Below are 13,606 nucleotides of genomic sequence, written 5' to 3'. Positions count from 1 at the left end.
TCTTGGTTGTTCCAAACTTTTTCCATTTAACAGTTATGGAGGTGAGAAATGGGGAGGCCTCCAGAGCTAAATTTCAAGTGCCATGACAAAGGGCCAGAATAGTTATGTACATGCAAAATTGTAGTTTGTCCTTTTAAAGAAAAAATTGCAAGCATTTCTAAATTTTGGTTTTCATTTTTTAAATTTATTAAGAGGTATTGAGTGTTGAATTATAGCGGAAAACTTGACTTGCACAAGGCCACAACGCAACAAAATATGAAAAAAGTGAAAAGACCTGATGGCCTAGGGTGTTTCATTTTTTTCCAAAGATGTGATTTTCATATGACTTTGCTTACGCTCTGAGTCTCAGTGATGTAAGGCTGGTTTCACACGGGCATTGCGGGAAAAGATGCGGGTGCGTTGCAGGAAAATGCACGATTTTTCTGCGCGAGTGCAAAACATTGTAATGCTTTTTGCACGGGCATGAGAAAAATCGGCATGTTTGGTACCCAAACCCGGACACAGAAGTTCGGGTTTGGGTTAGGTGTTGTGTAGATTGTATTATTTTCCCTTATAACATGGTTATAAGGGAAAATAATAGCATTCTTAAAACAGAATGCTTAGTAAAATAAGGCTGGAGGGGTTAAAAAAATAAAAATACATTTTAACTCACCTTAACTCACCTTAAGCCGCAGCCCGGCTTCTCTTCTGTCTTCTTCTTTGAGAAATAGGACCTTTGATGACGTCACTGCCCGCATCACATGGTCCATTACATGATCTTTTACCATGGTGATGGATCATGTGACGGACCATGTGATGAGCGCAGTGACATCACCACAGGTCCTTTTTCTGTGCACAGCAAAGATAAAGACAGAAGAGAAGCTGGGCTGCGCGAACAAGTGGATTAAGGTGAGTTAATTATTATTATCTTTTTAACCTCTCCAGCCCTATTGTACTATGCATTCTGTATTAAGAATGCTATTATTTTCCCTTATAACCATGTTATAAGGGAAAATAATAAAGATCAGGTCCCCATCCCGATTGTCTCCTAGCAACCGTGCATGAAAATCGCACCGCATCCGCACTTTTCACGCAGCCCCATTCACTTCTATGGGGCCTGCAATGCGTGGAAAACGCAGAATATAGAACATGCTGCGATTTTCACACAACGCACAAGTGATGCGTGAAAATTACCGCTCATGTGCACAGCCCCATAGAAATGAATGGGTCCGGACCTCACGCATCGCACCCACGTGGAAATCTCACCCGTCTGAAAGAGGCCTAAAAGATATATATGTCAAATTTCAAGAAGATTGCATAATATTTAGGGGTTGCACACATTGATCATTTTTGTTACTACTCTTACACCTGTACCTAGGAGGTTGGTCTAAAAATGACTTCAGTTTCAGGATCCCAGGGGCTCTGCATCAAGCAAGGAGCAAGGTGGATGGCAAAGGCAATATATGCACTTAAAATTGTCCTCTTCAATAAACAGCTGAATATTCCTCAACGAGAATTGAAAGGAATGAAACGGGTTGCACATTTTGTCAGTCTCCTATATATTCGCTTCTTGCAGGAGGCAATTTTAAGTCGATGTGCTCCAAAGAAATATTTGAATATGCTACAGCTTCTGAGCAGACCAGATGCAGACGTCAAAAAAGTGCTCTCACAGTTGCTAAGAGACAACTTTGGTATCTGTCAGAAACAAACATAGAATTGGCTTTTTTGGACGAACGTATTACTCAGGCTGTTAAGGAAAATATGACAAATTTAAAAACCAAACCAGCAAAGAAAAAGGAAATTAAATATAATTTAACCCCTTAATGCACCTTGATGTACATGCAAGGTGCATGTGAAATGTATAGAATGGGCTCATAAGCTGAGCCAGCTGTATGCACAATGGGTTCCAGCTATTTTACACAGCTAATATATGGCTGTAATGGCTGGGATCAGAGCTAACACACCTCAGATATGATGGAAAGTTGCAACTACGGCATTCGATTATTTAGACAGAAGGCCAGAGCTAATTTTTTCCTCTGATCTCCCCCACCCTTGGTGAAATTGCAAAGTACCAAATCGTTTCTCTGGCAGCCTGGGGCTTATGAAGCCTCCCAGGTCTGCCAATGTAAACTGCTAGAGTTTTCAAAAAATTGTTTTAGATGCTTCGCCAAATTTTTTAAAGAAATTTGCTTTGTTTTGATTTATTAGTCATGAAGCATGTTAAATCAGATATATTGGTGTACCACACTGTGCATTGCAGCAACATGCATAGCTAGTCCTTTCTGGTAGTGAACCAGTTATTGTGACAGGCAGGTGGACACCCCAATAACATTAGAATTAAACAACTTATTCACCCCAATTTGGGAAGCAAGGCCTAAGAGAATTGCTTATGTAATAAACAAGGTGGATACCCAAATAAAAGTAAAATTAGAAAGCCTTATTAACCCCAATTTGAAAATCAAGGCCTCATAGAACTGCTTATCTATTAAACAAGGTGGAAACTCCAATAACAGTAAAATTATACAGCTAATTCACCCCAATTTGAGAATCAAGGTGTAATAGAATTGCTTATTTGTTAAATAAGGAGGGCACTGTTTGTTTGACAGATCTGTAGCCTACACAGGGATTTATGCAAACTATACTGTCTCCTAGGGATCTCTTCAGCTTCAGATTACAAACCCTGCACTGTCTCTGCAGTCTCCCTATGCTCTCTCTATGCTCTCTATACAGTGGGTAAAAACTCTCCCTACGATCTCGCTGCACTGTACCTGCATTCTCATGATTCAATATTCTACAATTAAAAGCTTTTAGCAACACTGTCCTTTGCACTTGTCACGTCTTTCCCTATGCTCAACTCACAGTGAAATGGTGGAGACCAAGCGGGATGAGGCTTTTAAAGGGCTGTGACATCACAGAGGCTGGCTAGCTGCTAATTGGCTGTGTGCATGACATTATGGGTGATCTCGCATTTCCAGGCTTCTTACTTTCACCTTGTAACATATAGCCGCCGTTTTAGGAAAAAAAATGATTTGTTACCATGAAAAGCAAGGAAATTCAGATTTGTTGCTAAATGTATTTTTCCTAAACTTTGGATGGAATTCCACTTTGCGGTTCAATCATTATGGAATTCCACTTTGGATGATTCGATTCGCTCAACACTATAAATTGCCTTTGGCTGAGCTTTGTAGGAAGACCGGAGAATGTAAGATATTGCAGTTCTGCAGTATAAGTGATAAAACAGGAGGAATTAAAATACAAGTAAAAAACAATATATTTCTTTTTTTAAATATAAGAAAACTAAAATATTACAAATTATGTATAAAAATAATAAAGCAATATACCTAATTGGTATCATCATATCTAAAAATATGTAAAGTGTTTATCCAGCACTGTTGATGCCAGGAAAGAAAATTAAAATACAGATTTTTATTTTATTTTTTGTCACCTCACCACTGAATTTTTTTCTATAAAAACTAATCCAAAAATCTTGTTTACTCTAAAATGATAGAAATAAAAAATCTTTAGCTAGCCTCCCAAAAAACCTTCACACAGCTTTGTAGTCAGAAATCAAAAAAAGTTATAGGTGTCAATATATGGTGATGCAAAGAAAATGCTATTTTATTAACTGCAAATGGAATTGAGGGGTGCTTATGTCTTTACAGTGCAGTCGGGGGTCCATTGAAAACCCTCAGGTCTGTAGCAGGGTATGACATAGGCTGTGCCTCTAGGGTCTACTAACAGCATAGTAAACTGTACTCCATAAGCAGATAACTGCATAACTGCATAAGATCAACTGCATGTCAAATTCCCCTTGTGGGACTAATAAGTGTAAAATAAAAAAAAAATTAGTTTTATTTTAAGAAATGTTTAAGTTAAAAAAAAAAAGTGTCTTCTACATATTTGGTAATGCTGCATATATAGCTACCCAAGCGAAACAGTTATGCCACACAATGGACAATGTAAAAAAAAAAAAAAAAGCCAGAATTGCTGTTTTTTTTATGTCCGCCACAAAAAAGACTGAATAAAATGTTATAAAAATATTATTTACCTCAAAATGATACAAATGAAAACTAGGTTGTCTTGCAAAAATCAAGCCCTCACGGAGCACAGTCAAAAGAAAAGTACAAAAGTTATGGGTCTTGGGATGCGAAGATGCTAAACATTTTGTTACAGCAATGGATGCGAAACCGCTGTGTCAACCAACCAATTTGACTTTGGGTTAATCATAAGGGCATTATCCTGGCAGTTGCCTGATATTCATCCTTTAACCTCTAGGTATTTGGACTTTGCTACAAGGGAGCCAAAAGTCTGCAAACTCTTGGAGCAGTTTCTGTGTTTGCAAGGTCACCCATAGGTCGTATACACCTGTGTACGGCACCAAGGGAACAGGAATACTCATACCGTAGTCAATAACAGGCATGGGTCAAGGAAGGCAGAGTTAGTGTGAATATGTGAAAAAGGTCAAATGTCAGGGCTGGCAGCAGAGGATCACTACAATAAGCTAGTATAGGTCAGATCAGGCAGTGGAGTATCAGAATGCAGCAAACAGTCAGAGGTCGGTGCATGGACAGACAACAAGAACAACCACCTTAGCCAGCAACTAGCAAGATAGGAATCAAATTGCTCGGGCAAACGGTGAGAGAAACAGCAAGGCATACAGTATATAGCAGAAGATAATTAGCAAATTGGAAATAGCCTAGCAGCAGCACATAGAGCAATGGAAGGTGTTAACCCCTGCAGTACTGCAGAAGGAGGTAAGAGTCAATGAGGACACACAGATTAAGTTGAGCTGCACCTTATGCCCTCATGAAACTTGAAGGCAGCGGTGGGCACTAGCTGCCAACAAAATATATTATTTTAAAAGTTTTTTTTATTGTACAAAGTTGTAAAATAATAATTAAAAAAAAAACTATTATCAGGTATTGTTTTAATTATACTTTAAGTTGTAGCTCTTGAAATGCGGTGATCAGAAAATGAAAAAAAAAATGCTTAGTCACTAAGGCTCAAAATGCATACAGGGGATGGGGTTGAAAGAAGTAAAACATAATAAATACTATGCAAATTTGGTATCAGCATGATTGTACTAACCCACATAATAAGCTTGTCATATTTTTTGTGCATTGGGAATGCTGTAAAAATGAAACCTAAAAAACTATGGTAGACTTATATTTTTTCAATTTTACCTTACAAAGAAGTTTTTTTTTCCTATTCGTCAATGCAAGATATAGTAATTTAATTGGTGTCATTAAAAACACAGCTTTTACCACCCAAAAATAAATCCCTCATATGGCTATGCTGGCTCTTGGAATGCAGAAAGGAAAAATGAAAATATAAAAATGGGCCTTGTCATGAAAGGGTTAAAGAAAACGTGTCACCTTAAAAATGTAGTACAATCTCGTGACTTCAAAGCCCAGAATGAACAGGAATTTCAGTAAAGGAATACAAGTTTTACTGAATCTTTTCCAACAAAACTATATATCAATCTACGGTATATATCAAGCTCCTCCTCTATAACCTGCCACCTGTAGCTTAAATTGCATTTTCATGGTGACAGGTTCCTTCTAAATGTCTATGTCTTTGAAAAAAATCTATCCAAATAAATCAGAATATTAAAAAAAAAACTGATTCAAATTTCTATTCTAACAATATCAATCTGCTCAGTTCCTCCTCTCTATAACATACTGACTATAGATTTCACAGCTTTTTCATGTCTTAATGATAGCCAATACATATTTATAACTAATCTACTGGAAATATCCAAGGTGTTTCATTTTGTGAACATCCTTTTATATGAATTTACATTTTTATTGTATATAGTAATAGTTTTATTTTTTATTTTTTCAACAGTTAGTGGCTTCAGATGGTACTCAAGAAAGTTCTCCAGTCACTGTGAACATTATTGTTATTGATGCTAATGACAACACCCCAACTTTTTCCAGCATCTCCTATAACATCAAGATCTATACAGACATGGCACCTGGCGAGAGCATAATAAAAGTAAGTTATATACTAACATGGATAGGAATATGAATTAAAAAATAAATAAATAAATAAATATATCAGCCTCATACATAGATGTCCATTTAGACTTGTTGCAAATTAATTATCAGTTTTATTACTATTGGAAATATTTGTTAGCCATCTACTAAATATTAAGTTTTTTTTTTTTTTTTATAAGGCCCCTTTCACACTGGCGAGTATTCCGCGCGGATGCTATGCGTGAGGTGAACGCATTGCACCCGCACTAAATACCGACCCATTCATTTCTATGGGGCTGTTCACATGAGTGGTGATTTTCACGCATCACTTGTGCGTTGCGTGAAAATCGCAGCATGCTCTATATTCTGCGTTTTTCACGCAACGCAGGCCCCATAGAAGTGAATGGGGCTGCGTGAAAATCGCAAGCATCCGCAAGCAAGTGCGGATGCGGTGCGATTTTCATGCACGGTTGCTAGGAGACGATCGGGATGGAGACCCGATCATTATTATTTTCCCTTATAACATAGTTATAAGGGAAAATAATAGCATTCTGAATACAGAATGCATAGTAAAACAACGCTGGAGGGGTTAAAAAAAAAAAAAAATAATTTAACTCACCTTAGTCCACTTGATCGCGGCCCGGCATCTCCTTCTTTTTCCTTTGTTGAATAGGACCTGTGGTGAGCATTAATTACAGGAACAGGACCTTTGATGACGTCACTCTGGTCATCACATGGTACGTCACATGATCTTTTACCATGGTGACGTACCATGTGATGACCGGAGTGACGTCATCAAAGGTCCTGTTCCTGTAATTAATGCTCACCACAGGTCCTATTCAACAAAGGAGACAGAAGGAGATGCCGGGCCGCGATCAAGTGGACTAAGGTGAGTTAAATTATTTTTTATTTATTTTTTAACCCCTCCAGCGCTAGTTTACTATGCATTCTGTATTCAGAATGCTATTATTTTCCTTTATAACTATGTTATAAGGGGAAATAATACAATCTTACAGAACACAGATCCCAAGCCCGAACTTCTGTGAAGAAGTTCGGGTTTGGGTACCAAACATGCGCGATTTTTCTCACGCGAGTGCAAAACGCATTACAATGTTTTGCACTCACGCGGAAAAATCGCGGGTGTTCCCGCAACGCACCCGCACATTTTCCCGCAACGCCCGTGTGAAAGAGGCCTAAGAGTAGCGTATCTACAGTCTTCAGTTATGATCCTACTGTGCTGACATCTGTACTGCAAATGGTAACCTCTGAGGATGCTTTGTCTACTACTGTCTAGTAGTGTTGAGCGAACCCGAACTGTAACGATTTTTGGTACTCAGACCCGAACCCGAACTTTGCTGGAAAAGTTTGGGTTCGAGTTTGGTGTTCGGGCATTTAATAAAGCTTGTTGTAAGGCTGCAGGGCAGCCAATCAACAAGCTTTTAAGCTGTGTGTCCTTAGAAGCCATGACAGCCATGCCTCTATATAAGCTGGATCACGTGTAGTACCGCCCATCAGCTCTCAGTAGTGAAGGGACAGAAAGCACGCAGCTGAAGTGAGGAACAGTGTTAGTGCGATTTATTGAGGGTGAAATACACCATCTTTGCACCCCTGACACAGAAAGCTAATCATAAATCTGGCTGTTAATTCTGTGGGCGACCTACAGCGATTTTTTTTGTGGGTGCAATGCAACATTGTACTTTGTACCCCTGATCCGTCTGTTAGTTAGATGCACGTCATATACCTATTTATTGTGTGAAGTACACCTGCATTGCATACGCAACAGGGAAATTGATATAGTTAATCCATCTGTTAGTTAGGTGCACGTCATATACCCATTTATTGCGTAAAGTACACCTGCCACCCAGCAAACAGATGATGTGGCAGCAACACCCCCACCTCCACCACCATCACCACCATCACCCAGCATGTCCTCACTGTCCCATGGAAGCGTTCAGCTGTCCATCCCCCAGAGAGAAAGAGGATGTACCCCCCTAACCACGCACAATACCTGGCCCTGAATGCCAGCATTTCAAAATTCCTGGCCTTTGAAATGCTGTCATTCCATCTGGTGGAGACTGAGACTTTAAAAAAACTTATGGTGGTGGCTGTCTCACAGTATGTAGTTCCCAGCCGCCACTACTTTTCCAGGCGAGCCATCCCCACCCTGCACAACCAAGTGGCAGACAAAATTGTGTGCACTGCGCAACGCCATCTGTGGCAAGGTCCTCATAACCACGATACACGGACAAGTAAGTACTGGCAGGGATGTTATATCTCTCTAACTGCACACTGGGTAGATGCAGTGGCGGCAGGGCCTGAGGCGGATAGCAGTTTGGCGCATGTCCTTCCACCACCGAGGACTGCAGGACGTTTCTCTTTGCTTCCTGTTGCCTCCTCCTCTTACTCAGCTTACTCCTCTACTGCCTCCTCATCTGGTTAGAGTAACACCTTCACCACCAACTTCAGCACAGCCACGTGGAAACGACAGCAGGCTGTTTTAAAAACTCATCTGTTTGGGGGAAAAACCCCACACCACGCAGGAGCTGTGGACGGGCATGGAACAACAGACCGATGAGTGGTTGGTGCCACTGAGTCTCAAGCCCGGCCTGGTGGTGTGCGATAATGGGCGAAATCTCGTTGCAGCTCTGGGCCTAGCCGGTTTAAGGCACATCCCTTGCCTGGCGCATGTGCTGAATTTGGTGGTGCAGAGGTTCCTGATTAATTACCCTGACATGTCAGAGCTGCTGCAGAAATTGCGGTCCGTCTGTGCGCGCTTTTGGCATTCTCACCCTTCTGCTGCTCGCCTGTCTGCGCTGCAGCGTAACTGCGGCCTTCCCACTCAACGCCTCATATGTGACGTGCCTACAATGTGAAACTCCTCCTTGCACATTCTGGAGATACTGTGTGAGCAGCAGTTCACAATGAGAAGAAGGAAAGTAACAGAGTTGCGGCACTCACCGGAGTATAAGTTGATACTTTATTCAGGCTTTCTTAGAAGACAGCACATCCTTCATGTGCTGTCTTCTAAGAAAGCCTGAATAAAGTATCAACTTATACACCGGTGAGTGCCGCAACTCTGTTACTTTCCTTTTTCTCATTGTGAACCACAGCCTGATATTCTGTGTTGCTGAGCACCACACAGCGGAGCGCATTATACCACATTTACGGTTATTCTATTATTGGAAACGGCCATACCAGTGGAAGCAGTGCCGCCGTGTTTCTCTTTCTCTCCGTACATACTGTGTGAGCAGCAGCAGGCGATAGTGGAGTTTCAGCTGCAGCACGCATGGGTGAGTCACTCTGCGGAACAGCACCACTTCACCACCAATGAGTGGGCCTCCATGTGGAATGTATATGCCGTGCTGCGCTGTTTCGAGTACTCCACCAACATGGCCAGTGTCGATGACGCAGTCCTCAGAGTTACTATCCCACTTCTATGTCTCCTTGAGACATGCTTCGGGCGATGATGGAAGAGAATGTGGCACAGGAGGAAGAGGAGGAACAAGAGGGATCATTTGCATGGTTATCAGGCCAGTCATTCACAAGTAGCTCGGAGGGTGGGTTCCTGCACCAAACAGAGGCCAGGTACACAATTGTCCAGCCACGGCACTGTTCTGGAGGATAATGAGGAGGATAATGAGGAGGAGGAACCATGTTCACAGCAGGGTGGCACCCAAACCAGCTAATGGGCATCACTGGAGCGTGACTGGGGGGGATACAGAGGACACAGATGATACACTTCCCACAGAGGACAGCTTGTCATTGCCTCTGGGCAGCCTGGCACACATGAGCTACTACATGCTGCTGTGCTTGCGAAACGACCTCCGAGTTGCCCACATTCTAACCAGTGCTGATTACTGAGTGGCCACCCTGCTGGATCCCTGCTACAGGGACAAAGTGCCGTCCCTAATTTTGTCACTGGAGCGTGATCGGAAGATGCACATGCTGGTAGACACGCTGAGAATGGCATTCCCACCTGACACCTGGGGCTCAATGGAAGCACAAGGTGAAGGCAGAGGAGGAGGAAGTCGCCAACGCAGCTGGGGCACCGCCAGCATCTCAGAAGGGAGGGTTAGCATGGCCAAAATGTGGAAAAGCTTTGTCAGCACGCCACAACAACCAGCACCACCAACTGATATGGAACGTCTTAGCAGGAGGCAGCATTTCAGCAACATGGTGGAACAGTACGTGTGCACATGCCTACACGTACTGACTGATGGGTCTGCCCCATTAAACTTCTGGGTCTCCAAATTGGGCACATGGCCTGAGCTTTCCCTTTACGCCTTGGAGGTGCTGGCCTACCCTACGGCCAGTGTATTGTCCGAACGTGTGTTCAGCATGGCGGGGGCTGATCACAGACAAGCGCAGCCGCCAGTCCAGAGCCAATGTGCTCAAGCTCGCATTCATTAAAATGAACCAGGCATGGATTCCACAGGACTTGTCCGTACTTTGTGCAGAATAGACAAGTATAACGGCCGCACGCATCCATTGTTATACTCCAGTGCACTTTCTCTTTGTTTTCTTTTTTATATTTCCCAATGTTTTGGGTATTCCCAAATTTATAAAAATATATATATATATTAAAAACTACAAAAATTATGTTGTCTACCTCCTCCTCCTCCACCACCGCTTCCACCGCCTCCTCAACATCCTACTCTACTTTTACCTCCGCCTCCTAGTTCAAGATCATTATTTTTTTACTTTTGTTTAAATTCAGTTTTTTTATTCATTTCCCCATCCACATTTGTTTGCAGGGCAATTGTCCTGCTTTTACCCCAATTTTACTTCCTTTTGAAGCCCTCTAGCCCTTTCTATGACTTTTCTAGAGCCATTTTAGTGCCCCAAAGTTCGGGTCCCCATTGACTTCAATAGGGTTCGGGTTCGGGGTCCCAAACCCGAACTTTGCGGCAAAGTTCGGCCGAACCCGAACTTCCAGGTGTTCACTCAACACTACTGTCTAGTTAAAAGCAACTTGCAGCATGGACCATGAGCAATCCATGAAAAATAACCTAGTGCTATTATTAAAAAAATGATTATGTTGCAAACTCGTACTTTTTCTTTTTTAACTGGAGGTATGCTTTAAAACATTATTAACCCAGTAGCATCCAAGATAAAGAAGATCACCAATGAAACATTATGAGGGTAATTAATCAAAGGCCAATTTTCTGGCACATTAAAGTCAATTTTTTTTTGCATTTTGCACAAACATGTGCAGTTTTTATGTCTCACATAGCCTGACAGGTTCACTGTAATTTATGCCAAAACCAGCATAAATTTTAAAGCAAATCTATATATGGCACAGCGCATAGACTGTCAGATGAGGTGTAAATTTATTGAGAGGCTTATCTTTCTTAGCACACTTCTTTTTAAGACTAAGGTATGAAACACCAGTCTTAATAAATCGCCCCTACTGATACAAATATTGAGAGGTCTAACACATATGAAAAACATGGAAAAGTTTAGGTTATCCACAACTAAGTCAATAAAACTTTATTTTATCATATTGAAACAAATGGTAGGTAACCAGTTGCATAGGGTGCTAATAAGAAAATTTGAACAGTCAATTTGATTTGATACTATGACCATGCATGCATTCACTACTTTTTTGCGGTGCAGAGGCACAGACAGAAACCCCACGGAAGCACTCCGTAGTGCTTCCATGGTGTTCCATTCCTCCGTTCCGCATTGGACCTTCTGAGTTGCGGATCCATTCAATACCGGCATGGCCGGGCAACGTCTGTGTGCATGAGCCCTAATTCTGGAGAAACTGGCGTTCAATGAGCACTGGACAGTTTGACCGGCCCAGTTCCTATACACTTGTTTGCTTATTTTCCCTTTGTCTTTGTTTCTCCAAAGTAGTAAAGAATCATCATATCTTTCAGTGTTATTCAGCACACGCAGGCAGATTGCTCAAAATGTCAGCGATTAATTAATAAGCCCAGTGGCATTACATTTTAGTTGAATAATTTTGAGAAAAAAAATATTCACCTCTTTGATTAATCTACCCTCAAGTAACTAACACAATTGTATAACTTGGATTATTGCAGGTAGCACATTTTTTATTGCATCTGCAGGGATTGTTGCGTTCAGAACATTTCTGAGTAGACATAAATAATGTTTCAGGAATAATAGAATGTTGTGGAATTGGAACTTTTGTTAGTTTACAAATGTCAATGTAGGTAATAATAATTATCAGGATAATGAAACCGATAAAGGCTGACAATCAAATGAATGAATAATTAAAACATAAAATAAAAAACAGCAAGGCATTAAGATTTTAGGTGGAATCCCATCTTAATTTTTATCATAAATCAGCAGAATGTTTGACTATGAATTTATATATACACATTGATGCCCACTCTGAACTGGCCTAAAGTTTAGCTAAGGAATTTCTTATGAAAACCCTGAGGCCTGAGGTAGAATCTCAGGAGAGGTTATCAAAGCTCTGGAGAGGATATAATTCAAGTCACTTGTAGTGTTGTGTGTACCACATTTAGCTCAGTAAGGCTCCATTCACACGTCCGTTTTTTCTTTCCTGATCTGTTCCGTTTTTTGCGGAACAGATCTGGACCAGATCTGGACCCATTCATTTTCAATGGGTCCTGGAAAAAATCGGACAGCTCAATGTGTACTGTCCGTTTCCGTTGTTCCGTACCGCATGTCCGAAAAAATATAAAACATGTCCTATTCTTTTCCGCAAAAATCGGATCCTGGACCAATACAAAGTCAATGGATCCGCAAAAAACGGAAGACATTCGTATGTCATTACGTATGTCATCCGCTTTATGCGGATTCCGTTCCTGGAAATTAAATGGCACCTGAGGTAACACATAACTAGACTTTTAGTCACTATTTTTTTTCATTTTTTTTTCAAAGAAATCCAAACAACTTTATTTGCTTATTGAAATTTATACATGTTGACATACTGATGACATACGGAAACATTTTCAGGAACAACGGATCCGCAAAAAACGGACCGAAAATCGGGATATAGAAAAATACTGACGTGTGAATGTAGCCTAACTCAGTTACAGTGGCTGTGTGTTTGGAAAACAATTGGGGGGTCTTTACTACAGCCGTTCTTTGATATGCATTTTCTCTCACTGACTGTCCCTATACAAACCTTATCTCAAAAAGGCGGACAAGGAAAAAACTATTGTTTCTGCTATTTGCCATTGTAGGACTGGTGAATGCAATCTATTGCTCTCTGTTATCAGATATTTCAGGCTGGGAGAAGCCGGTTAAAGAACTGGTGAATACAATCTATTGCTCCCTGTTACCAGCATTTCAGACCAAGGAGAGGATGACTGTAGGACAGGGGAATACAATATTTTGCTCCCTGTTATCAGTCATTTCAGGTCAGGGAGAGGATGACTGTAGGACAGGGGGACACAATCTATTTCAGGGTATGGCTCCTATCCCCACCATTTGCTTTCATAGGCTACAGGCCACCAGCCCTAAAGCATATGAGGCCTTAGAGCGGCACAGTCGGTCGCACTGTGATGACATCATCGTCACCAATTTCCTGGGTTTTGGGCAGAGCAATGATATCCTGTGTCAGGATGCAGGTGGTGCGATGATGTCATCACAACCGTCTGTGCCAGGATCAGGCCGCAGCTGGAAGAGGCTTGTTGGCTGCTTTTGTCAAA

At 41.3% G+C, this 13,606-nt stretch overlaps 1 protein-coding gene across 1 annotated transcript in view; it reads left to right on the top strand.

Annotated features, from left to right (window-relative positions):
* The window catches only part of PCDH15 (protocadherin related 15), a 1,608,479-nt gene that overhangs the window by 670,055 nt on the left and 924,818 nt on the right, over window positions 1–13,606 (top strand). Inside the window, exon 12 of the mRNA XM_040438316.1 lies at window positions 5,827–5,976. Coding sequence (XP_040294250.1) covers window positions 5,827–5,976 — 150 coding nt within the window. The remainder of the gene's footprint in view (window positions 1–5,826; window positions 5,977–13,606) is intronic.

Source organism: Bufo bufo, chromosome 6 (genome assembly GCF_905171765.1).
Source record: "Bufo bufo chromosome 6, aBufBuf1.1, whole genome shotgun sequence".
Classification (NCBI taxonomy): Eukaryota; Metazoa; Chordata; class Amphibia; order Anura; family Bufonidae; genus Bufo; species Bufo bufo.
The sequence above is the reverse complement of the archived record's forward strand: the minus strand, read 5'-3'. Positions and strand labels throughout refer to the sequence as shown.